General features: G+C 39.5%; 2 protein-coding genes across 9 annotated transcripts in view; both read left to right on the top strand.

The window, feature by feature from the left end:
- LOC124254127 (late embryogenesis abundant protein 76-like) overlaps positions 1-25,325 on the top strand; it is a 50,371-nt gene extending 25,046 nt beyond the window's left edge. Inside the window, exon 2 of the mRNA XM_046688008.1 lies at positions 23,890-25,325. Coding sequence (XP_046543964.1) covers positions 23,986-25,182 — 1,197 coding nt within the window. The 5' untranslated portion in view covers positions 23,890-23,985 and the 3' untranslated portion in view covers positions 25,183-25,325. The remainder of the gene's footprint in view (positions 1-23,889) is intronic.
- The window catches only part of LOC124254125 (triadin-like), a 310,850-nt gene that overhangs the window by 147,129 nt on the left and 136,649 nt on the right, over positions 1-27,072 (top strand). The gene's annotated exons all lie outside the window — the stretch shown is intronic.

Raw genomic sequence — 27,072 nt, 5'->3', positions numbered from 1 at the left:
GCTTCACACATTGTACCCATGTGGGGATTCGAACCCGGGTCTTCGGCGTGACGAGCCAACGCTCTGACCACTAGGCTACCCCACCGTCCCTGAGCATTGCAGGGAGGACTAGGCTGTAGGGAAACTATGGTTCAGGGACTGTGAGACAGACTATTGTTTATACTGATTTGGACACATTTTTATGGATTAACCAATCTCGACAAATGGTAGCTGGAAAATTTGAAAAGCATTAGTACATTTAATCCACTATTTCAAGGTTCTCATCAAGAAACTGTACAAGATATATATTGTGCCAAACATTCCATGTAGAAATGTTGACAATATTCTATAAACAACAACAGGAAGTTCATAATAAGTCGGAAAGAATACATATACAAATAAGGCTACGTAGTGATCTCAGTTTCCTGATACAATTTTATGATCTGGAGTTTGAATCCAGAACGAGTGGTTTCTTCTAATCCTCCACCATCCATCTTCCATAATAAGGCTACATACTGATCAACATCCTGATCCTGATACAGTTTTATGATCTGGAGTTTGAATCCAGAACGAGTGGTTTCTTCTAACTCCACCATCCATCTTCCATAATAAGGCTACGTACTGATCAACATCCTGATCCTGATACAGTTTTATGATCTGGAGTTTGAATCCAGAACGAGTGGTTTCTTCTAATCCTCCACCATCCATCTTCCATAATAAGGCTACATACTGATCAACATCCTGATCCTGATACAGTTTTATGATCTGGAGTTTGAATCCAGAACGAGTGGTTTCTTCTAATCCTCCACCATCCATCTTCCATAATAAGGCTACGTACTGATCAACATCCTGATCCAGATACAAGTTTACGCTCTGGAGTTTGAATCCAGAGTGAGTGTCCCACCATTATAGGTCATGGGTTGGTCATGCTTGTGGGTTAAAGTGGGGGAAATTATTAATATCACTTCAAGCTTTCCTCCACATCAAGCTGACACACTGTGACATAACTGAAGCCATGTTAAACTGACTCATTTGATTTGATGATGACCTAACTGTCTGCTTCCACCAAAAACATAAAAACTGACCGTCTGCCACTCATGATCACAGTCAAAAAATATTTGCGTTCCTCCTACTTGAAGCTGACACACTATGATGTAACTGATCAAAGCCATGTTAAACTTGAGTCACTTGATTTCATGAAGCTGATATGCTACGCTGCGTAAAATGATAAAACTGATCAATGATCACAGTTAAAAGATATTTAGCATTTCTGCCACATCAAGCTAACACACTGTGATGTTGGTCAAAGCCATGTTTAATTCTCTTGCTTGATTTGATGATGACGTGATGATATGCTACCGCGTAAAAACATAAAAACTGACCGTCTGCCGCCCATGATCACAGTTAAAAGATATTTAGCATTTCTGCCACATCAAGCTAACACACTGTGAAGTAACTGGTCAAAGCCATGTTTAACTCTCTTGCTTGATTTGATGATGACGTGATGATATGCTACCGCGTAAAAACATAAAAACTGACCGTCTGGCAATCATTATCACAGTTAAAAGATATTTGGTGTTCCTCCCACATCAAGCTGACACACTGTGATGTAACTAATCAAAGCCATGTTTGTGTCACTTGCTTTAATAATCACATATATGTGCTACCTAAAACATAAAAACTGACCGTCTGCCGCCCATGATCACAGTTACAAGATATTTAGCATTTCTGCCACATCAGGCTGACATGCAGCAATGGCACTACAATATGTTCAAAGGGCGTTACACGACTTACTGACTCAGTCATAAACCAATTTCACCAGAAACCTGACAATACCGTCTTGTGTGTACACTGCTATGCATTCCTGACATTATGTCTTCCCAGAACAAACCTGTCTGAATAAACAATGCTGCATAGAGGTCGGAACAGAATTTCCGAAGAAGATGATACTCAGTGTTGAATGTCTACAAAAACAGCCCCTGGCTCCCCAACCGTGTTCTCAGTATTTTTGACAAAGAAAAACGCTTGTTTCTTGGCCCCCTCCTCCCTGCTTCCTGCAGTTAGGGATGTTCAGCTGCTGTCTTGGCTTGGGTCCTATTTCTGCAGCCTTTGTTTCAGTCCAGCATTCCATGGAGGTTATTGCACTCTATGTTTTGTTTCTTATACAGTTAGAGACTTGGAATGTGGTTTTCTGTCAGACTAGTCCTGATGTCGAGAGTGAATTATATTTCATCAGTTCCCTGAGTTATCATCCAGTCCTGCTTGATTTGTTTGCTTTATAATAACTTTGGCTGATGGGGTCGTTGTCGGCACAGGTACTAAAGATACGTACCCCAGGTACGTTTTTGTATACAGAAACGTACCCTGGCCATAATCAGAATACAGAAACGTACCCTGGCCATAATCTGAATAGAGAAACGTACCCGGTACCCTTAACGTTGGAACGAGTCCATATTCTGCAATCCAAAACCGAAACCGTATGTAGTTGTTCCCGTTCAACTGAGTGGTATTATGCATCGCGAAATATCCGTTACTGTGTATTCTCATTACTTACATAAAGCAATCAAATGTATCTAATACAACAATATGATAGTTCCGATCAAGAATATGACACAGTGGGAATGGAATCGTCCTAGGGTACGTTTCTGTATTCTGACTGACTGACTGACTGAGTTTGGTTTTACGCCGCTTTTAGCAATATTCCAGCAATATCCCGGCGGGGGACACCAGAAATGGGCTTCACACATTGTACCCATGTGGGGATTCGAACCCGGGTCTTCGGCGTGACAAGCCAACGCTTTAACCACTAGGCTACCCCACCGCCCCTTCTGTATTCTGATTATGGCCATGGTACGTTTCTGTATACAGAAACATACCTGGGGTACACACCTGTAACATCCATGCCGACAACGACCCCTTCAGCATAACTTTGTTGTTGACTGACACACTCAGCAATCTTCCAGCTCCGTGGTGACAGTCAGTAAACCTGGACCAGACAATCCACTGATCAACATCATGAACCTCGATTCATGGAATTGGCATGCGATGACATGTGTCAACCAAGTCAGTGAGTCTGACCACCCGATCCATTTAGTTGCATCTTACAAGCATGGGTTGCTGAAGACCAATTCTAACCTGGATCTTCAAGGGTCAGTCTTGCTTGAACAAGGCTGTACTGTTTGAAATGATTACAAAAGGGTTTGAGTGAGTGAGTTTAGTATTACGCCACACTCAGCAATATTTCAGCTGTATGGCGGCGGTCTGTAATAATCGAGGCTGGACCAGGCAATCCAGTGATCCAAAGCATGGGCATGAATCTACACAGCTGGGATACGATGACATGTGTCAACCAAGTCAGGGAGCCTGACCACCAGATTCTTTTAGTTGCCTCTTACAACAAGCATGGGTTGCTGAAGGCCAATTCGAACCCGGATCTTAATGGGTCTTCATGGGTACTGTTTGAAGTGATTACAGTATCACTCATAGTAAAGATTACAGTTTTACTTTGTTCCAGTTTGTAACAAAATGACCATCAAGAACAACTATCAATAGACTTTTTCTTGACCTCGGCACCATTTAGTTTGACTAATTTCAAACACTGGTGATAAACACTCTCAGCTGTGTTACACTTATAGTCCTGAAAGATTTGTGTCAAACATATTTTTCTGCTTCTGCAAATTCCATCCATTTTTACCATGTTTTGATCTCTTTTATAAATCAAATCTGATCTGTTGCCAGTTGTCTTGAACTTATTTAATTGATTTGTGTAATATATTTGGTTAGTCCATGAAATATTGTGAACCTTTAAATTTCCTTTAATGGGTCAAGGCAATGAGCATCGAAGCATCTCTCATGCTTTGAAATCTAGATTACTCAAAATATTCTATATGGGATTTTTATAAATATTACTCAATATTTTGGGGTATTTTTGTTTTGGTGACTTTTTGCTGATACAGAATACACAGTCTGTCATCTTTCATAAGAGCTAATTTAACTCAGACAGTAATATGACTCTCAGTTAAAATCCCCAGCTTTTGATGGTCATCTTATATATCAATCTATTGATGTTAGATGGCGACTGACAGCCACATCTGAAGCCTATCACTTGAACATCTGTGCCAGTTGAGCTGGAACGGTAAGGGTAGAAGCCTCATCTTTATCCACGCTGTGGAATGTGGAACACATGTGGAACTGTGGAGCCTTCTTGCTGAAGTATGGCCAGAATTTCTTACATTTATCATGGAAGATGGGGCAAAGCATTCAGAGATTTCAAAGAACTCTTCTCTTCATTTACAGTTATTCTGGGTTATGGATTTGAAATACTTGTCTGTATGTTTTAACCATCAGTGACAATGCAATCCTGGAATCTCAAACGAATAATCATTTTCATATGGAACTATTTTTGGTTGCGGATTTGAAATATGGTATAATCATCAGAACCTTTGAGTATTCTTTGAGGTTTGTCCAGTCCACCCTTCTAGGCATCTCCTGGCTAATGTGATGAAGTACCAAGGCTTAGCATCTGGGACTCCTGGTTGAAGTGATTAAAAGGCTTTTCAGGTTATGTACAGATAACAGGAGGATGGTAAACCCCTGTACATCTGGAGGAACATATGGCCTAAGCTGGAGCAGAGAAAGAGTAGCATATCACTTGGCTCAGAATTAAGGTGATATGGCTTACTAGGCTATAATCCTTTGCCTGTTTTGTTTTGTTTTCAGACAAGGACACATTAGTTAGCTCAGGATTAGGCTGCATGTAGCTAACTAGCTTGTAGTCCTTTGATTATGTTGATCATTGTCAGAAAGGAACACATTAGTTAGCTCAGGATTAGGCTGCATGTGTCTAACTAGCTTGTAGTCCTTCGATTATGTTGTTCATTGTCAGAAAAGGACACAAAAGTTAGCTCAGGATTAGGGTGCATGTAGCTAACTAGCTTGTAGTCCTTTGATTATGTTGATCATTGTCAGACAAGGATTCATAAGTTAGCTCAGGATTAGGCTGCATGTAGCTTAATATCTTATTAATCCTTTGTCTATGTTGATCATTGTCAGAAAAGGACACAAAAGTTGTCAGATCATTTACGTATAGTGTGGACTTGATGATATCAGAGATCCGTAGTTGTTTTTAGAGACAGACACAAACATGATTATCTGGCATGTAGACCTACAGGAACATCTAACAACAGTTGCACTGAATCCTCCCTGGCTGGAAGGGATGGGATGGTAATTGTGAGGTTCCTGATGTCGGTACTTCAGCAGGGTTGAAGTGGGTTCGGTGACAGGAGTGACATCTGCTGCACGGCACCACAGTTTCATCACACAGATGGTTGAGAATACTGATATCACACTGCAGATAGTGGAACAGTTCAGCTGCATGTAGAGTATACAAGTCTGCTTGGTTGTATACCGTCTTGTTGAGTACCCTGTGGCGTATACAAGTCTGAGTAATTGTATACAAGTCTGCTTGGTTGTATACCATGTAGTTCAGTAGCCTGTGGCATATACAAGTCTGACTAATTGTATTCATGTCTACACAATTGTATACAAGTCTGCTTGGTTGTATACCATCTTGTTGAGTGCCCTGTGACGTATACAAGACTGCAATTGTATACAAGTCTGCTTGGTCGTATACAAGACTGTGCAATTGTATACAAGTCTGACTAATTGTATTCATGTCTAATCAATTGTATACAAGTCTGCTTGGTTGTATACCATGTAGTTCAGTAGCCTGTGGCATATACAAGACTGCAATTGTATACAAGTCTGCTTGGTTGTATACAAGACTGTGCAATTGTATACAAATCTGAGTAATTGTATACAAGTCTGCTTGGTTGTATACCATGTAGTTCAGTAGCCTGTGGCATATACAAGTCTGCTTGGTTGTATACCATGTAGTTCAGTAGCCTGTGGCATATACAAGTCTGCTTGGTTGTATACCATGTAGTTCAGTAGCCTGTGGCATATACAAGTCTGCTTGCTTGTATACAAGACTGTGCAGTTGTATACAAGTCTGAGTAATTGTATACAAGTCTGCTTGGTTGTATACCATGTAGTTCAGTAGCCTGTGGCATATACAAGTCTGCTTGCTTGTATACAAGTCTGAGTAATTGTATACAAGTCTGATTGGTTGTATACAAGTCTGAGTTATTGTATACAAGTCTGCTTGGTTGTATACCATCTAGTTGAGTAGCCTGTAGAATATACAAATCAGGCTAATTGTATATGTTTGTTCAGTTTATAATAAGTCTACTTGGTTGTATACAAGTCTGTTTAGTTGTACACAATTTTGCTTGGTTGTATGCCATCTAGTTGAGTAGCCTGTAGCGTATACAAGTCTGACTAATTGTATTCAAGTCTCTTCATCGGTTTACAAGACTGCTCTGATGTATACAAGTCTGTTCAGTTGTATACAAGTCTGCTTGGTTGTGTACAAGTGTGCTTGGTTGTATACCATCTAGTAGTCTGTCATACAGACCCTGAAGCAAATATATCCAAGAAAGCCCACGCAAGTCTAGAAAATGTGGAAAGACTAGATTTCCACAGCTTCAGACTGAAAATGAAGAAAGTCTCAGGGCTTCTTTTCATTATATTTTATTTTTATACTATGAATTTTTTTTCTGTAAAATATGTTCATTTCCGAGACTAGTTGTTAGTCTAACCATCTAGTTGAGTAGCCTCGAGAGTATCCAAGTCAGCTCAGTTGTAGTATACAAGTCTAATCAGTTGATTACCAGTCTACTTCCTTATTTTGAAAAATGTTATTAACATACTTTAAAAACTGTTATTTTCTGTAAAATGTGTTCATTTCAGAGACTAGATTTTAGTCTATGGTTATACTCTGAAGCTTTTTCAAACAAAGCTTGGTTCCAAGTGACATAGAGCCGTTTGAAGAAGCTTCTTGCTGTAATGGAGGAACGGTCCAGAGAGAGTTTTAAACCCTGTAAATCATGTCTGTGCTGTTCCTAATGTTGAAACCATCTGCTCAAGTTTGGTGTTTAAAACTTCACAAATTTCCGCTGTTGTGCGATAAACATTCTCTGGCATCTATCGGTCATCTGGTGAAATAATTCTGGCAGGAGTCTGGCGTGTTTTATCAGCCCGTGTATTAATAGCCACGGTTGCAGATAACATGGAACATACTGCAGGAATTGCACTGGAATTTGTCAGTAAAATGTTGATACATGTAAAAACAAATAGTTGATTTGTTTTGTTTCTGTATAAAAGTATATACCCAGAAAGACTTTTCGAAACTGATTAACAGGCCCACTCAAACAATGTCCTTTGGAAAAGAGTAAGTTGTCTGCAACTTAAACCATAGAGACGAGTAACATTTTGTTCAACTGAGCAGGTTCAGCTAATGATAGTTCATAGATACTGCTATGAAAAACATAGAAAGTAAGTAAAAATTAAGCAATCTAATTCCCTGCTCTTGTACAGCGTTGCTTGCACTGTAAATGGTTAAAGGTATACATTATGTTTGTGATGCAAACGTAGTACCTCCTATATGAGGTTACTGATAGCTAAATGATACTCTCTTGTGCTGCAATGGAGGAGTGAGTGAGTGAGTTGGGTTTTAGGCCGCTTTTAGCAATATTCCAGCAATATCACGGCAGGGGAACACCAGAAATGGGTTTCACACATTGTACCCATGTGGGGAATTGAACCCGGGTCTTCAGCGTGACGAGCGAACGCTTTAACCACTAGGCTACCCCACCGCTGCAGTGGAAGAGGTATGTTAGACTAACACTTAGTCTCTGAATATATATAATTGTGATAGTAAGAAATAAACCCTTTAAATTGGAAAGGAGCCCCAGTGACATGGTACTTGTTGTTACCCTGGCTTGTGCTTGGCATTATGGGATAACACAAGGACTGGTCGGGTCAGAGACTGCATGGAGGTCTATGTGAAACTGTGGCATCGTGTCTCAATCGACTAAGGCAAGTAGTCCACGTTACTACAAATAACCACATACACACTCACATCAAGATACAATTACCGTTTCCAGGTCAGATAGTTTCCAGAGGAAAGAATAATGGGAAAGTATTCTAGAAACTGCCTTTCGAAATGATATCCTTGGAAAACATTTCCGTTGGAAATTTTTACCTTGAGATATTAAATCCCATGGAAAGAATCTTCAGGGGGAATAAATATGCATGGTCAGTCATCGGTATATAATTGCCATAAGGTTATGCTATGTCACTCTCCATTCATCTCACCTTATAACCATCAACATATCAGTGAGACAATTGATGTTTGGGCAAAACTCTCAGCTCGGGTCTGTATTATATGTTGAGTTAGTCCTGTTTTTTCAGACTGCAGGTAAGGCCCTCAAATTTAGTTTTGATAGAAATGAAAACTACATTCAATTTGATAAGGAACACATGTGAAATGGAAGCTTCAAGGCCTTTATCTAGGGAAAATCTAAACTTACTTTATTTACAATAGAATTACAATAAGGGCTTGCAAAAGGATAGATAATATGGTCCAGGTACTCTGAGACGAAACTGATAAATCTATTGATAACTGTTTGTCCTACTTTGTGAATACGATGTTTTGATACAGCTTCTTGTACTGTTTTCATTCTTGCTTGACAATGCTACAAGAAGCTCTACCACACCGACTGACTGAGTATGGTTTTACGCCGCTTTTAGCAATATTCCAGCAACATCACGGCAGGGGACACCAGAAATGGGCTTCACACATTGTACCCATGTGGGGAATCGAACCCGGGCCTTCGGCGTGACGATCGAACGCTTTAACCACTAGAGTACCCCACCGCCCCAGCTCTATCACAAAATAAGAGAAGTAGTTATCCATAAATGTGTGAATATACCTGCTTGTATTGTGCTTCCCAACTTCTCAAATGTCACTCAAAGACGTTACTCCAGGGGTCTCTGTGTTCTAAGATTCAAGATGTTCCAATTCAAGATTCAGTGGATTCAAAATCTGGCGGAATATTTTAGTTATTTTACTTATATTTTTTAAAGTTCAACAGGTGCATGTTGCTGTGTAAATACAATACTGTTGAACACAGTATTAAACCTCTTTATGTCTCATGATGGTATGAAACTTATATGAGGAAGTTTCAACATGCGATGATAGTATGGACAAAGACAAATATTGGGAATATCGTGATGTAAGCTGATGACTGTTCTTTTGTTAATTTCAGGAAGTTGAATTATTCTGCAATTTATATTAAGTATTGGTTGATATTTGTTTAAATTACTTTCCGTTTCCTGCCATCACATTTTTCCCAAGTTTTTCTTTGAGTGTCATTTTAGAAGTTGTCCCAAAGTCCCGTATAGTGTGAGTGTGACATTTTGATACTGATTCTTGTACCGTTGTCAAGCAGGAATAACAAGCAGTTCTTGCTTGACAATGGTACAAGAAGACAATGATATGTTTCGATACAGATTCTTGTACCGTTGTCAAGCAGGAATAATAAGCAATTCTTGCTTGACAATGGTACAAGAAGACAATGATACGTTTCGATACAGATTCTTGTACCATTGTCAAGCAGGAATAATAAGCAGTTCTTGCTTGACAATGTTACATGAGACAATAATACATTTCGATTCTTGTACCTTTGTCAAGCAGCAATAACAAGCTATTCTTGCTTGACAGTGGTACAAGAAGACAATGATACGTTTCAGTACAGATTCTTTGTACCGTTGTCAAACAGGAATAATAGCAGTTCTTGCTTTGTACCAATGACAAGGAGGATTCTTGTAATCAAGCAATAATAAGCAGTTCTTGCTTGACAATGGTACATGAGAAGCCCATGATTCTGTACGTTTCAGTAACAATATTCTTGATACGCTGGAATACCGTTGTCAAGCAGGAATAATAAGCAATTCTTGCTTGACAATGGTACAAGAAGACAATGATACGTTTCGATACAGATTCTTGTACCGTTGTCAAGCAGGAATAACAAGCAATTCTTGCTTGACAATGGTACAAGAATCTGTATCAAAACGTTGCACTCCGAAATAAAAGAAGTTGTTATCCAGTAAGTTTATTCAATATTTCCCAATTTTGTCAAAGGTTTCAGTTGTCAATTGTCGATCCGAGTCATCATTTTTAACTATGGATGCTCATGACGTCTATCACTGGACTGTCTGGTCCAAGATTACTTATAGACTGTTGCCATGTGGCTGTTGATGTTGCTGACTGTCATTTGACAACAAACAACAGTCAACCATCCTGTTTCAGTGATATTGCTGATATTGCTGAATGTTGTAAAGCAACAACCATACAAACAAACATGCCGTTCGTTGTTTTCACATTAATTTTCGACTCGCTGTGCGCATGCGTAGAGCGTGTAAAAATATCCACTGGTCAACTTCCGCTTTGGTCGTATTACCGATAATGTAAACACACTCTAAATAAAAGCTGTCTGAAGATTATTTACGTGTGACAACTGTTCATAGTTGAGTACATACATCCATTTGCCTATGCTTTTCAATAATTGATGTCCTATTTTGGTGGCAATTGCATCAGAGATGTGTTTTTTAGTTGTGAGAAGGGGATGTGTAGGAAGGACGGTGGACGGGTGGTGGTGAGATGTGTTTATAAAAGAGCTTGTTAACAAACGTTAAGCTATTTATTTAACTAATCCCGGTCCCTTCCATTCATAAATGAATTGAGATCAGTTAAATTCGACATAAAACCATATATTTGTTTTGATTTTTGCTTTCTTTAGAGTGTGTTTATACTATCGGTAAAGCATACGACCAAACCGGAAGTTGTCCGTGGATATTTTTTACACGCTCTGCGCATGCGCACAGCGAGTCGAAAATTAATGTGAAACCAACGAATTGTTGGTGTATTTTGAGGAGGAAGCTGTAATGTTAGCATGAGGAAGTTTGTCACATAAGATGAAGGAAATGAAACTGATAATTGACCCACTGTAGTGCCAGCTTATGTCAGGTAATATACCACTTGAAATTACTTCCTTGTAGTGGTCAGCCTGTTATTACAGATAATCAAAAGATCATCTTTCTAAATGATAGTGCTGTGTCGTTTACAACTGTGTCAGCAGTGAAAGTGTTTTTCAGCATCTACAAGCCTACCAAAGAAAACTTTCCCACTGTGCGGAAAAATGCAGAAAAGCCCACATTAATCGTGGAAATAGCAACATAAACATAATACCTAGGTACTGAAACAGTAAAAACGGCAACTTTAAATTGCTAAAACTGGACCAGAAAATGCAACTTCGATTTTGCGCATTTGCACATGCAAGAAAGAGGAAGTCTCGACCGCATGTTGACATTTCCCAGCTTGGACAAAAGTTAGATTCCCTTTTTAAAGTATTTCTGTTTTGTTATTTGGCATTTATCATCATCGTACTTGTGTGCACACTTGTTTTGTTTACTTTCCATTCATATAAAATGATTGACATCAATTACTTTGACATATTCAATACTTTTTTTTCCGCGAGGCAATTCAAGGTTGCTCGAAAAATTTAAAGACGCTCAGATCGTAACACACATGCACAGTAGAGGTCAAAGTTCGCTGATACAAAAATGTTGCAGTTTCATAGTCTTTCTTTGCCGTTTTTACTGTTTGAGTAGCGAGGTAATATGTTTATGTTGCTTTTTCCACAATTAATGTGGGCTTTTCTGCGTTTTTCTGCACAGTGGGAAAGTTTTCTTTGGTAGGCCTGATGTAGGTTTCAGTTTCCACAGTGATTAGGTTCCTCAGGATCAGAGTAAAATCACAACAAATTTGATTCTCGCATGGTCACAATTAGTCTGTCTCACAGTCCCTGAACCACATTAATTTCCCTACTGCCAAGCCCTCACTGCAGTGCTAAAGCCCTAAATAAAGCAAGTCTAGATTTCCTCAGGTTCAGGTTCTGAATCTCTGGTCTCCCTAGGGCTCCTTTTTTCAATATAAATGGGCTTGTTTGTTACTATCAAAATTATATATATTCAGAGACTAAGCCTTAGTCTAGGTCACAATGTGTGAAGCCCCTTTCTGGGGTCCCCACCGTGATATTGCTGGAATATTGCTAAAAGTGGCATAAAACTAAACTCACTCAATCACTCAGGTAAAACTGACATTCAACTAAACCACGGGGAAATAGACAAAGAATGTGACATTCAGTTCTATGTAGTTGGGTTGTTTTTTTTTAATTGATTAAAAAAATCCCCCCAAAAAACCTTAACAAAGCTTTAATTTCTATGAATTGCAATTTTTTAAATATCGTGTCAATGTGAGGTCAGTGTTCAGTAGTGCAACTTTAAATGAAGCAAAGGCTGCTGGGTAGTACCAGGAAGGCACCGACTTGTATAGTGGGAATTACGTACGAAGTGTCGCACTCACACGTTTCTGTTCTCTGATACCAGTTAATTACTAGGGTAAGTGGTTCCAAGTTGTGCTGGCTTAGCGGAATTTAGGTTGAAAACTTTTAATTGATCTGTATAAACCATGTGGTTAAAGTCATGAATCTGATCTGCATTCTTGCATCAACCCATGAAGGTCCGGGTTAGAATATTGATCTTCAGTAACCCATGCTTGTCGTAAGAGGTGACTAACGGGATCGGGTGGTCAGGCTCGCTGACTTGGTTGACGCATGTCATCGGTTCCCAACGCGCAGATCAATGCTCATGCTGTTGATCACTGGAATTGTCTGGTCCAGACTCGATTATTTACAGACCGCCACCATAGAGCTGGAATATTGCTGAGTGCGGCGTAAAACTAAACTCACTCAATCACTCTTGCATCACCTTCACTGAAATATTATGCTTTTAAGGTAATCATCAATTACTTGACATTATCATGTTTACTGTTGTATGTAGATGTCAGATTTTGCGTTATTGCTGTTTATGGATTTTAACATTTTTATGCATAATGCTGTCTAGGTCTGTTGGTTCAATGAGAAAATATTTTCAAAAGTTTAATATTTTGATCATGTTTCAAGTGCAGGAGGTTAATATTACCCTTTTGTATAAACGTCAGATTTTATTATTTTCTATTTTGTGGTTCATGGGTGTAGGTCAGTCGGTTCAATGAGAAAATTACTTATACATTTTTCAAGTACAGACTAAAAATATTTTAACATATACAGCAAAAAGTGCGACTCTCCATTCAGCAGCCCCGATCAAATTACAGATCAGTTTAAAGACAATATTTTCCAAGCACAGTGTACTTATTCAAAGTATGTCAGTTCATGTTTTCATGTGAAAAATGCATATGAGTTTTACAGGAACAACTGTGAATATAGCTGCCTTGTAACTATTATGAAACATGTTTAGAATCTTTGACATTTAGATTAATTTTGTTCTCAAACGATCAATCTCAGAACCAACTTGTTTGGTTTTATCAGCATCGCCCTTTGTCAATATTTCTAATTGCTCCTGAAGATGGTGCTTTTTCTCTGTTCTCTTTGTGATATTGCTGGAATATTGCTAAAAGTGGGGTAAAACCAAACTCACTCACACAATTTTATTGAAAACAACTTTATTTGGGTGATGTGTGTAAGTCTAGGTCAAGGCGACCTCTTTGACACAAAAACTTACATACAACATGACTGATCATAGCATCTCCTTATAACAGTCATGAATCAGAGATAATAATTTGAGAAGCAGGAAGAATATTAGAATCTTAAGAGGAAACTCATAGTCACCTGTCCTCTTTCAGTGTCAGAAAATATTTAAAAAGTTGAAAATTGTAAAAAGTTGGATCGATCATATTTGAAGTACACGAACATTGTTTTTTTTATTAAAGATTATATCAAATACACTGAAAACAGCAGTTAATTTTATACTTTAATTGGCATAATATTGTATAAAACATCAATGCCAGCAAAACACAGAATCCCTTGGCATAAGAGGCAAAATAGCAATGGAAATTATATGAATTCATCAGTTAAAGTCTGACACGAGGTGATCGCAAAAAAGTTAAGCATGTTCTGCCCTTCAGGAAGTACTGGAAATTTGGACGTGTGTGTTGAAATGTTCAGTTTCAATAGCTGCATCATATCCACTCGGAGGCAAATATGATTTATATCATGAACATAAGGTAAATACAATTTATATCATGAACATAAGGTCAATATGATTTATATCATGAACATAAGGTCAGTGTGATTTTATATCATGAACATAAGGTAAATACGATTTATGTCATGAACATAAGGTAAATATGATTTATATCATGAACATAAGGTAAATATGATTTATGTCATGAACATAAGGTAAATATGATTTATATCATGAACATAAGGTAAATATGGTTTATATCATGAACATAATAAAAAATATGAAATTTATAATGAACATAAGAAGTAAATACGATTTATGTCATTAAGGTTATATCATGGACATAATGAACATAAAGTAAATATGATTTATATCATGAACATAAGGTAAATATGATTTCAATCATGAACATGATAAGGTAAATATGATTTATATCATGAACATAAAGTAAATACGATTTTATATATCATGAACATAAAGGATATGATTTATATCATGAACATAAGGTAAATACGATTTATATCATGAACATAAGGTTAAATATGATTTATATCATGAATATCAAGGTAAATACGATTTATATCATGAACATGATTTATATCATGAAATTAAGGTAAACATGATTATATCATGAACATGGACATAATGGACATAGGTAAATACGAATTTCAATCATGAACATAAGGTAAATATGATTTTATATCATGGACATAAGGAAAATACGATTTATATCATGAACATAAGGTAAATACGATTTCAATCATGAACATGAAGGTAAATACGATTTATATCATGAACATAAGGTAAATATGATTTATATCATGAACATAAGGTAAATATGATTTATATCATGAACATAAGGTAAATACGATTATATCATGAACATAAGGTAACGAATATGAATATTTTTCATGATACTATAACATCTCACCAGTTGATTATGTTCATGTTTAATCATTATATCCAGTCAAATAAGAACAAGATAAATGATTTGACCATGTTGGCTGTTGATTTACCCCGGCAGTGACCAGTTTACCCATTACTGGCAAATGGAATGTATAAAATTGTTGCCTATTATCCTGACAGGCTTGCATATACAGTCAAACCCTGTTTATCCGGACATTGTATTAAATTCTACATATTCCTGGAAATAACAGACAAATTCAATCAAAAAACACTTTTAAAATCTAAATTTGTGAACAATCGATTCTAGTGATTTCAAATAATGAATTGAATTCCTGAAGGAATATGGTTAGATTCACCAAATATGTGATAGAATCATAACATCCCAATTTTCAACATCGCCTGGGGCCCGATCCACAAAGCGTTCATAGCACTACGTCCTTTGTAATCCTATGATAAACTATATAGTTACAATAGCTCGTAACACAACAAGGGCTTTGTGGATAGGAACCGTGAACTCTCATTCATGTCAGCAATTATACGCTAACTGTAATGTAGCAATAAGTTAAAGGCCTATAATTGATACTGTTAAACACTGTAGACCCAGCTGACCTGATGTACATTACAGTAGTCATCATAATAACTGCCCTTGACTCTCATAAAGTTAGTCTGCCTAACAGTCCTTGAACCTCATTATTTCCCCACTGTCTAGCCCTCCCTGCAATGCTGAAGCCCTAAAAGAACCAAGTATAGATTGCCACAGGTTCTGAAAGAGGGTGTATAGCCTAATGGTTAAAGCGTTGGCTCGTCACGCCGAAGGCCCGGGTTCAAATCCCCACATGGGTACAATGTGTGAAGCCCATATCTGGTGTCCCCCGCCGTGATGTTGCTGGAATATTGCTAAAAGCAGCGTAAAACCAAACTCAGTCAGTCATTCTGAATCTCCCATCTCACTGGGGCTCCTTTTCAATTTATGTGATTTGTTACTATCAAAATTCTACATCCATAGTTAAATTCTAAGCCTTTCAATAATACCATCACACCAGTTAATTACTCCTAATGTGCTGCTGTTGTCTGTAAACAAATATGTAATATATTCATGAACATATGGACAACAATGTTAAGTTTGATCTCAATAAGGGGCCAAGGTGGTGGGTGGCCTAGTGACTAAAGTGTTCACTCATCACGCCAAAGACCTGGGTTCTATTCCCCATATGGGTACTGACTGACTGACTGACTGAGTTTGGTTTTACGCCGCTTTTAGCAATATTCCAGCAACATCACGGCGGGAGACACCAGAAATGGGCTTCACACATGTTACCCATGTGGGGATTCGAACCCGGGTCTTCGGCGTGACGAGCGAACGCTTTAACCACTAGGCTACCCCACAGCCCCCCATATGGGTACAATCAAGTATGATGGGCTAAGCCCATTTTGGTGTCCCCTAGCATGATATTGCTAGAAAATTGCTAAAGGCGGCTAAGAACTATACTCACTCACTCATTCGCTCACTGTCACACTCAATAGGTGACGCTTATGAAACTATATAGTTTATGTACAAGTTGGTAAGGAAGTTGGTCAGGGATTCCCCATTTTAGAAGGTACTCAATATGGCAAATACGGTTCACCTTCTAGATATTGAATTGAATTAGACTGCTTCAGACTACCAGACTCCACTCCTTTCACTCTGTAAGAAACTCAAGTAGGTTTTTAATTCAAGGAAGCACAAATTGCATCATTAAAAGTCTAGTTTGTGCTGTACGTTGTTTTTGTTTACTCAATATGGCAAATACGGTTCACCTTCTAGATATTGAATTGAATTAGACTGCTTCAGACTACCAGACTCCACTCCTTTCACTCTGTAAGAAACTCAAGTAGGTTTTTAATTCAAGGAAGCACAAATTGCATCATTAAAAGTCTAGTTTGTGCTATACGTTGTTTTTGTTTAGTTCTGTTGGCTCAGTTTAATTTATAAGTTCAAGAAGTACGCTTGGATATATTGTTGTATACTGCTCAAAAGAAATGAAGGAATACTTGATTCTGTCCTGGATGTTTTAGTACATGTTGACCTGTCAGCTAAACTCGGCATGGTTTGTCTTACAGTCCCTAGTCTTGCTCCAAGGCTGAATGTTCATAGTAATCAAGTCCTTCCTGGATTCTGCGATTGCAGAATAAATTGCGGTAATTATCTAAATGAAGCAAGTCTAGATTTCCTCTGGTTTCCTTGTTTTGAGGTTAATGCTGCACTCAGCAATATTCCAGCTATATGATGGCAGTCTGCAGTGTTCACAAATGGTGTTTCAAAGTAATAGGACATTGGGTCCTGTAAGTTTAAGATGTCTGTCTGACCCATTGAAAATGCACTTGACCCATGGAATAAAATTAAACTCACAATTCAGATTTAGCATTTCTTATAATTGGCATTGAAATTATTAACAAACATAAGATTTATAAACAGCAAACAACTGTCACATGTCACATATAACAACTTCAGTCAAAGTCATTGTGAAATATACAGTCAGACATTTGGGCCGGCGGGTTGTAGACTTCTATCGGACCGTTGGGGAATCTACCGGATTTGTCAGAGGGTCAGATGCTATTCGTGAACACTGAGTCTGTTTGTAGGATCTGGACAAGACAATCCAGTCATCCAGTATTCTTTCTCATTCTCCATATATTAGACGTTCCAAACATCTTCAAACATGTAGGAAATAGAAAACATTCCACGAAACAAAAAAATCCAATTTCTGTAAATATATATCTTGCATTCTACAATTTCAACAGCGATAAATTGATGTAAAAACAAGACTTGACGTGTGATGTAGACGAGATGAATGCTATCAGAGAACTACATAATACTGGAATGAAAATACGCCCCCTTACACATGGCTTTCATTTGCTGTAGTACGATGCCGCACTAGCGGAGAACACTCTCGGCACCAGCCAGCTATTCTGATGCATGATGGGAAGGGTGGGATGCACATTCCTTTCTGTGAGTTCTTCTCCAAACCTTTCTCCTCAGGAGAATGAGATGGGAGGCAGCGAATACCAACATAGTAGATGTATCGAGTTGCTGGGTTGAACTTTACAAGATTTAGTTGAATTAGGCCGCATGTTTACAAGACTTTTGTTTTTTGTTGCTTGACCAATTTCTAAAATGCCAATCAAATTTACTGGTTACATCAGAACAAATGTACAAAAGGTGGCTGTTTCGATTCCGGTGAATTGGTGTCGGATTAACAATGTATGGACATTGCTCATTATGTTAATCACTGGATTATTTGGTTCAAACTTTGTTAGAGGTGGTGGGTTAGCCTATTGTTAAAGTGTTCACTCATCATGCCAAAGAACTGGGTTCAATTCCCCACATGGGTACAATTTGTGAAGCCCATTTCTGGTGCCCCCTGCCATGATATTGCTGGAATATTGGTAAAAGCAGCGTAAAACCCAACTCACTCACTCACTCTAATTTTTAACGCATGCTGCAGTCATATGGTGTGAGTATTGCTTTATGCTGCATTAAAACACATACTACCCCTGGAATGTGAATATTACCCAGGGATTTACAGGACGCGAATTCCTGCATTCTATACTCTTAAAAATTGTCAATGGTCACAACGAAATTTAGTAGCACATCCACAGTGACACAGAAAAAGTCCAAATACTTTTTGTAAAAATTCCAATGAAGTAACAATAAGTTATCACTGAGTTTGCTACTAGCTGGGTTATGGTATTATTTGCAATTTAATTACTGTAACAATGTGATGATCATGATACACAATACAATAACAGTATTAATAAGAATATTTATTTGTCTGAGATCGCCAATTTGTAGTCCAGGACCCCTCAAAATTAAGAGTATGAGTCCCAGGACCCTCAAATACAGGACTCCGAGTAAATCCCTGCTACCTGAAGATATTCTGGTTGCATGTTTGTACAGATAAATGAGACTGGTGGTTTTAGCGCCACCTGGTAGCATGTCAGCAATGTGACTGAGTATGTCATTGCATGGATGTCTGCACATGATATATCAATGCTGGTGTCACTAAATGGATCATGACGTGAAAACTGCTGTCATTGGTGGATTGAGGCATCAGTAGTGTTGAGAGTGATGGGGCGGTGGGGTAGCCAAATGGTTAAAGCCGTCCGCCGAAGACCGGGTTCGAATCCCCACATGGGTACAATGATTGAAGCCCTTTTCTGGTGTCCCCCGCCATGATATTGCTGGAATATTGCTAAAAGCGGTGTAAAACCAAACTCAGTCAGTCAGTCAGTCAGTTGAGAGTGATGTTGATAGCCATTAGTGGATTACAGATCATAGACATGACTCCTGCCTATGTCAAAACTGCTGTCATTGGTGCTGGTTGTTGATGGTGAACATTCAGTCAGTTAGTCATTGGTGTTGTCAACCCGTGAAGGTCCGGGTTAGAATATTGATCTTCAGTAACCCATGCTTGTCCTAAGAGGCGACGAGGTGGTCAGGCTTATTGACTTGGTTGACACATCTCATCGGTTCCCAATTGCGCAGATCGATGCTCATGCCGTTGATCACTGGATTGTCTGGTCCAGACTCGATCATTTACAGACCGCTGCCATATAGCTGGAATATTGCTGAGTGCGGTGTAAAACTAAACTCACTCACTCACTCATTGGTGTTGTTAGTGATGTCAGGAGGTGTGAGGAGAAGCTGGTGTTGAGGATGTTGTCTTGAGAAGTGCCTGTCATACCAATCTATTCAATGAGTTCATGTTTTGGGAGTGGTTAGTTAAAGGCTGTAATTAGGTAAGTGTGGATGTCTTTCCCAGATCAGGGGGCATAGGTACTGCAATTAGCTGTACAGAGAGCTGTTCAACTCACAACTGCACAATGCCTGGTCCTACCTTGGATTTCCCCTTGCTGCAGGATTTGCCTGCTATTCAAGTTGGTTTGAGCTTCAGAATCACTACCATTGTGAGCTCAAGTAGAATGTAATGGGTCAATTGATAGGTGGATTGAACCCAGCTTTGGTGATGGGTTGTTAAGACTATATTTATCGATTAATCTATCAAAATTAGATATGAAATCTGAAATTATTTTTCAATAATTCAGGATTAAGTTAAATTTAATAGGAGAATCATTTTGATGCAGAGATTGAACATTTTGAATCAGGAACTATTAAATAGTGGTTACAATAACTAATTCCTGATAAATTTTCAGTGGCATAATATAGAAGGAAAGAGACACTTCCCGTTACAACATATATGATTGTTATCTTTTTGATAGTGCATGTATTTTAGGACCGGCAAGATTTCGTGTGATTGCTGTTTAACTGGGTCTAATTTTCTGATTGTCCATCCAAGAAACACCCGGAAGCCACTGATGTGTCCCTTTCAATAATTTTCTGGATAAAATCACCCTGGAAATATTGAAAGGATGTTTGTCCTTTGGTATTGCTAGGTTACCAAGATGTTATCAAGTTACTGTCGGCCATGATAAAAGATGGAGTAAAGTCCCCATATCCTGCTTAAATTGACTCCAACTCCAAAATATGATCTGATTAATATTATGTTGTTATGTAACAGACAGATTAGATGCAAGGTTGCAGGATGGATCAAGGCTTTTATAAAAGAGGGGTTCAACTTTGAACTGAGTGGGCGGGAAATATGCCAACAAAAATACCTACCCTGAAATACAGTGTGTGAGTCATTATTATTTTACTACTAAATCAGCATATGATTGTTAAAAATAAGGGATAAAGCACACACACACATGCATTCACTGACATGCACACACACACAGTACACACATGCACGTACACACCTACCACTCATGCATACACATTCACACACTTTCACACACAAAACATGATTACATGCAGTCACAGTTAAACCTAATATGCACATGCAGACTAACATGCTAATGCATTAACACACACACACACGCACGCACACATTAATGCACTAGCACACTAACACTATGACACATTCAAATACTTAGTAGCTCTCTCTCTCTCACACACACACACACACACATTAATGCACTAGCACACCAACACTATGACACATTCAAATACTTAGTAGCTGACACAAACACTATCACACACACACACTAATGCACTAGCACACTAACACTATGACACATTCAAATACTCAGTAGCTGACACACACACACAAACACTAACACACACAAACTAACACTAATCACTAACACAGACTACTATTGTCATTGAACTCGGTGTTGAACCCCATTATAAATCACATCCAGGAATATCGTGAACAGTACAAATCAGCAGAGAAAACACTCAGATTTCAATCACAATTATTGACCACTCAGGAAATAAAAATGTTGTCAATGCTGTGATAGATTCAGGCCATCAGATCATGTTAAAGGAAATAGATCCAAATAAACGGCTTTAAATAACCTGGTTAATTATTATTTCATGTTTATTTCACCTTTCCTAGCAAAGAAAAACCCAAAAGCTATAATGACCAATTCTACAGCTAACCAATCACCATTAGTAATTGCACAACTGCAAGTGGAACTTTTACCAAGTATTATTCCGGAGACACTATACAATATGTTAGCCATTACTTTTATTCAAGGTTCCAAGTGCTGAGTTGTTTTAGGGTAACTTTCCCTAACCCTAACTAAAGATTGAAGAATATATGTGTATTATTCCGGAGACACTATACAATATGTTAGCCATTACTTTTATTCAAGGTTCCAAGTGCTGAGTTGTTTTAGGGTAACTTTCCCTAACCCTAACTAAAGATTGAAGAATATGTGTGTATTATTCCGGAGACACTATACAATATGTTAGCCATTACTTTTATTCAAGGGGCGGTGGGGTAGCCTAGTGGTTAAAGCGTTGGCTCGTCATGCCCAAGACCCGGGTTCGATTCCCCACATGGGCACAATGTGTTAAGCCCATTTCTGGTGTCCCCCGCCGTGATATTGCTGGAATATTGCTAAAAGCGGCGTAAAACTAAACTCAGTCAGTCAGTCAGTACTTTTATTCAAGGTTCCAAGTGCTGAGTTGTTTCAGGGCAACTTTCCCTAACCCTAACTAAAGATTGAAGAATATGTGTATTTATCCTATGCTAAATCATTTTTCTTGGGCTGGCTGATAATTAGTTATTGTGAAACCAATGGGTAGGCGAAAGGTTTTATAATCCCGCGAATATTCCTTGTGTACCACCACACTACTCATTTAAACTAGCCACGTTGCATGCACGTATTGATTCGCTTCAACACAGGAATAATAACATGGCATTTATCGCTTTCCATGAATCAATTCTTTCTTTAGAGGAACCTATATTTGTCACTTTCCTTGGTGGCCCCTTGTGTCCGGCCATACACAGGCCTCACATTACTGTTGTGCTGCTATACAGACCTCTATACACAACAGTTGTCGTGGTTCGGTTAGACATCTTGACTTGCATACCAGCGACCACTAACAGGGAACTTTCTGAAGGTGTGGACTGGTGTTTCTTTTCTGTGGATTTGTTGGTGTTTGGTTGGAGTCAGGGTCATAGTGGTTGGTGTTGCATGCTGTTGCTGCCGATGTTGTCAAAGACAATGGCTTTATTTTTGCATGACAGCAGAGGGAGTCTTTGCTTCAGACTCCAGCTGTCAAGGCATTGTGTGATTTAAATAGTCTCAGTATTGACGATAAAGCCTTGTGAAAGTTATTTTAGTTTGATGTGACAGTTGTAATTATTCTGTTTTAATCTTTTCTACTGGTTGCTGGCAAAAGCTTTTAGAAAGATTGAATTTGTATAAGAAATTGTCCATATTGATGATGACTGTCGGGGGAAAATGATTTACGTGCTTTGTTTGCTGTTTATTGCCACGCTCAGCAATACTCTAGCTATAAGCCAGCCTCAAATGATTGGAAGTTTTCCTGCTTTGTTGGAAAAAGTGTCAATTTTGACGGACGTCTTATGTTCCAACTAATTTTGTATATTTTATTTATAATTCAGCACTCTACTGGCAGTGTATCACATGAAAGAGATTTGTGGTTTGAGATTAACAGAGACTTTCTATCCTGTGCTCAAGTTGACAATAGTTTCAGTGTTGCTTTAGAATGTTGTTCATTGTAACGGCCGTCCTTTCATTTTGGGGCAGTAGGGTAGCCTAGTGGTTAAAGTGTTTGCTAGTTCAGCCGGTGATCTAGGTTTAGTTCCCACCTGATCATTATATATGAAGCCCACTTTTGATGTCCATTTTTGTATGATATTGCGGGAATATTGCAAATAATGCTGAAATTACATGTTTTAATGCTTTGATTTTGTTGAATAATTTAAAAAAATGCTCAGCAGTATCAAAATAATGAAAATGTATCAGCGGTTACTTACATGATGTTTTCCTGATGTCACAGTGTTCAAAGTTAGGGGCTCTTGGAGATCTTGAGATTTGCTCCTATAGTATTTGCTTCAGGGACCTTTTTTAATTTGTATGTTCATGTGACAGGGGGCCATCATCTCACATGATGAAAGGGACTAGAGTTTTGCAAACATCAGTGAAAGGGTGTTTGACCACAATACAGTTGGTGGCTGGCTCAGTTCCCAGCAAAAACAAGCTTGTTCTTGCCCTCCCTGTTGTTAAAATGTTGGCTTGTCACACCTAAGACCTGGGTTCGATTTCCCACATGGGTACAATATGTGAAGCCCATTTCTGGAGTCTCCCGCTGTGATATTGCTGGAATATTGCTAAAAGTGGCATAAAACTACTCACTGACTCACTCAGATTTAAGGATATGCAACAAGGACTTGTCAGCTTGTTGTCATTGTACTGTGTCCTGATGGGGTGTCCTTGTACTGTGGCATGGTATCTCAGTGGGCTAGCACTCTAAAACTGGCAGTCGGAACAAGAACGAGCAGCCACACCAACATACATACACATTGCTATCAAAACTGAATAATCTTGAAAGCAGTTAAAGCTCATTTGACCTAATGCTAATTTTGAACACTGTATCATTTCCTTGAATGAAGAATGTGTTAATTTGACAAAGTCACTCATGATTGTTTTTCTGTGTTTCAGGTAAACAAAGCCCAAACTATCACCATCATCTCAAGTAGAATCACAAGCCCAAGGCAGTAGCAGCACATCTCTGTTGTCCCGAACCCTGACTCCAGTATGGGAAACTTCTGTTCCATGGGGGCCTCCAGGCAGGCAAAGAAAGAGGCCATGGAAGACGGCAGCATGTACGAGAAGAAAAAACCAGAGGAACCAACAGCAGATGCCGCTCAGAGCGACGCCACGAAACCATCAATTGTCATTAGCGACGACCAGTCCTCGAAACCTGCTGAAGGTGGAGGCTTCTTGGCTGGAGCTACCGACCTTATTTCTAACACTGGTAGCCAGCTGAAGGACATGGCTGAGAAGGAGATTGATGAGAAGAAGAAGGAAGCTGAGGCTAAGACAGAGGAGGTGAAGGAGACAGTTACTACCAAGGCTGAAGAGGTGAAGGAGACCGTTGTTACAAAGGCGGGGGAGATTGGTCAGAACTTGTCATCAGGATTCTCCAGTGCTATTGGTGGGGTCAAGAGCAGTGTGGATGATAAGGTAAACGAGGCTGAGGATGCCAAGAAGAAAATGGAGGATTCCGTTGCTTCAAAGAAGGATGAAGCTTCCTCTGGCATCTCTGGAACAGTGGCAGGAATTGGCAAGACAGTTGATTCCACAAAAGATGCTGCTGCAGCCAAAGTTGCTGAGGCAAAAGAAAGTGTTGATAATAAAGTTAAGGAAACCCAAGATTCAGCCAATGCAGCTGCTGATTCAGCCAAAGCTGCAGCTGTAGCTGCCAAAGAATCTGCTGAAAGCAAGGTCACTTCAGCCAAGGAGCAGGTTGAGAGTGAAGCTAACAAGGCAGCCAAGAGTGTCAGTGATAGTGTTGACTCCACCAAGGCATCTGTTGTGGCTGCTAAAGAGTCCGCTGAGCAGCGGGCAGAACAGGCTGCAGAGGATGTCGGTAACAAGGTGGAGTCTTTGAAGGCAGATGCTGAGGCCAAGAAAGAGGAACTTGAAGGATCAGTGTCAGCAGCAGCAGCTGATGCTAAGAACAAGATCGGTTCAGCAGCTGAGGAGGCTAAGTCCAAGAAAGATGAAGTTGTTGCTGGAATCTCAGCAACAGCTGATGATATTAAGGGGAAAGCTGAGACAGCTAAAACTGCTGCTGCAGCTGAAATTGAAAGTAAGAAACAGGAGGCAGAGGCTGGTATTTCTTCAGCTGTCTCACAAGCTGAAACTGCAGCACAGTCTGCCAAGGAGTCAGTGGAAGAACAGGCAAACAAAGCCAAAGGAAGAACTGGAGAGGAAGAAACAAGAGCTTGAAGCTGGTCTGGCTGCTGCCACAGCTGAAGCCAGTTCTGCTGTTGATTCAGCCAAGGATTCTGTTGTCAGTGCAAAGGATAGCGTTGTCACTGGAGTAACTGAAAAGGCAAGTGAAGTAGAAGCAGGAGTCACAGAAGCTAAAGAATCAGCTGAAAAGAAAGTTGATGAGGTGAGCAAGCAGGGAGAGGAAATGAAAGCAGGAGCTGTAGCAGCTGTTGTCGGATTTGGTGGAAGTGTCGCTGCAACGAAGGATGCTGTAACTGATGAAGTCCAAACACAGAGTGAAAAGGCCAAGGAGGCTGCTGGAAGTGTGGAGGCTGAGCTTGCTGCCCAGAAGGAGAATGTGGAGTCTCTTGTTGATGATGCATCTCAGAGAGTAGAGGAGGGAGTTGATAAGGCCAGTAGTGAGGCAAGCGCTGTTGGTGGGGAGATTCAGTCAGGGTTGGTGACAGCTGCAACAGAGGCCAGTGATGCTGTTGCAAAACAAGCTGACTCTACAGGGGAGGAGGTGAAAGCTGCAGTAACAGATGCTTCTGAAAACGTTGAGAGCAAGCTAGTTGAAGGAGCTGATTCTGGTGCTAAGAATGTTGCTGCAGGAGGTATGGACTTGCTTGGTGAGATTGAAGCCAGTTTAGAAAGTGGGGAGAAGGATTTGTCCAAAGAAGTTGATGATCTTCTTGGTTCTGTGGATGAATCCATCACATCAGGTGAGACTCAGTCCGACTCTCTGATTGGTGACATCACTCCTCTCACTGCTTCTGAGACATCACAACAAACAGAATCTTCCATTCCTAGCGGATCAGATGCTGTCACCTCACCCGAAGCCTGTATCGAAAATCGTGAGCAGTTTGCAGATGACATCAAACCGAAACAAATATCAGTTACACGCAACTCTGATGCAACAGTCACAACACGAGATATTATTTCCCACTCTGCCGTAATCCCAGACTCACCAGTCAAAGATCAAAAACCTCAGGAATCTGAAGGCTCTGGTGTTGGCGATCTCCTGTCCGGCATCACTGAAACGGTTAAAACCGGGATCGCCGACTCTGCACAAAAAGTCACAGATCTCGTTAGGCAGTGCTGTTGATTCCTTTGGTTCATCAGAGAAACCCGAGTCATCAGAAGAACAGCCAGCCAAGGATGAACCTACTGGAGCTGCTGAATCTGAAGATGAAACCGTGAAAAGAATTGCTGCTGAAGTAACTGCCCAAGCAGTTCAACAAGCTCTGGAAGTAGTGGCAGCAGAAGAAGCAAATAATAACGTAGCACCGCCAGAGTCTAACCCTGATGATTCTCCCATTAATGTCCTCAACTCAGAGGATGCTAAGCCTAGTACTGCCCCTAATGACACTTCCATAGTGAATGCCCCTAATCAAAGTGAGAATGCTAACGTGGAGGTCCAACCTGCTGAGTCCAATTCCAACCCAGATGCTTCTCCAGTTCCTGCCCCAGTGAATGGCAGCGTAGACGTAGCTGCAGTCACAGACTCAGACAAGCAGGCCAACTGTTCAGACTGTTCGACAAGCCAAAACACTGAGATTCAAAAGGAAGCTATGATCTAATATGTGTCTAGTGGCCACTGTACATGTGTAAATTCTTCTACAACTATTCACAAACATACCAGAAGGATGAACACCTGTTCACCCCTACCTGGTGTTGTGCCTTCTCGTTACAATCGTCTTTTGTAGCATACAGAGGCTATTTTTTAAAATAATGGATTTTGAAACGTGATATGTGATCTGTTATCAGTGTAGACATATCGTATGTGCTCCTTCTAGCACAGGAATTATCTCATCAGGATCTAGTTTGAATGAACCTGGATTTTGTGTTGTCATGGAAACTGGTGGATTCCTAACGGAATGAGGATACTATGAGTGTGTGAGATGA

This window comes from Haliotis rubra, unplaced genomic scaffold, assembly GCF_003918875.1.
Source record: "Haliotis rubra isolate DU_JTF1 unplaced genomic scaffold, ASM391887v1 Scf565, whole genome shotgun sequence".
Classification (NCBI taxonomy): Eukaryota; Metazoa; Mollusca; class Gastropoda; order Lepetellida; family Haliotidae; genus Haliotis; species Haliotis rubra.
Note: the sequence above shows the minus strand (reverse complement) of the source record. Positions and strands in the feature narration are given on the sequence as shown.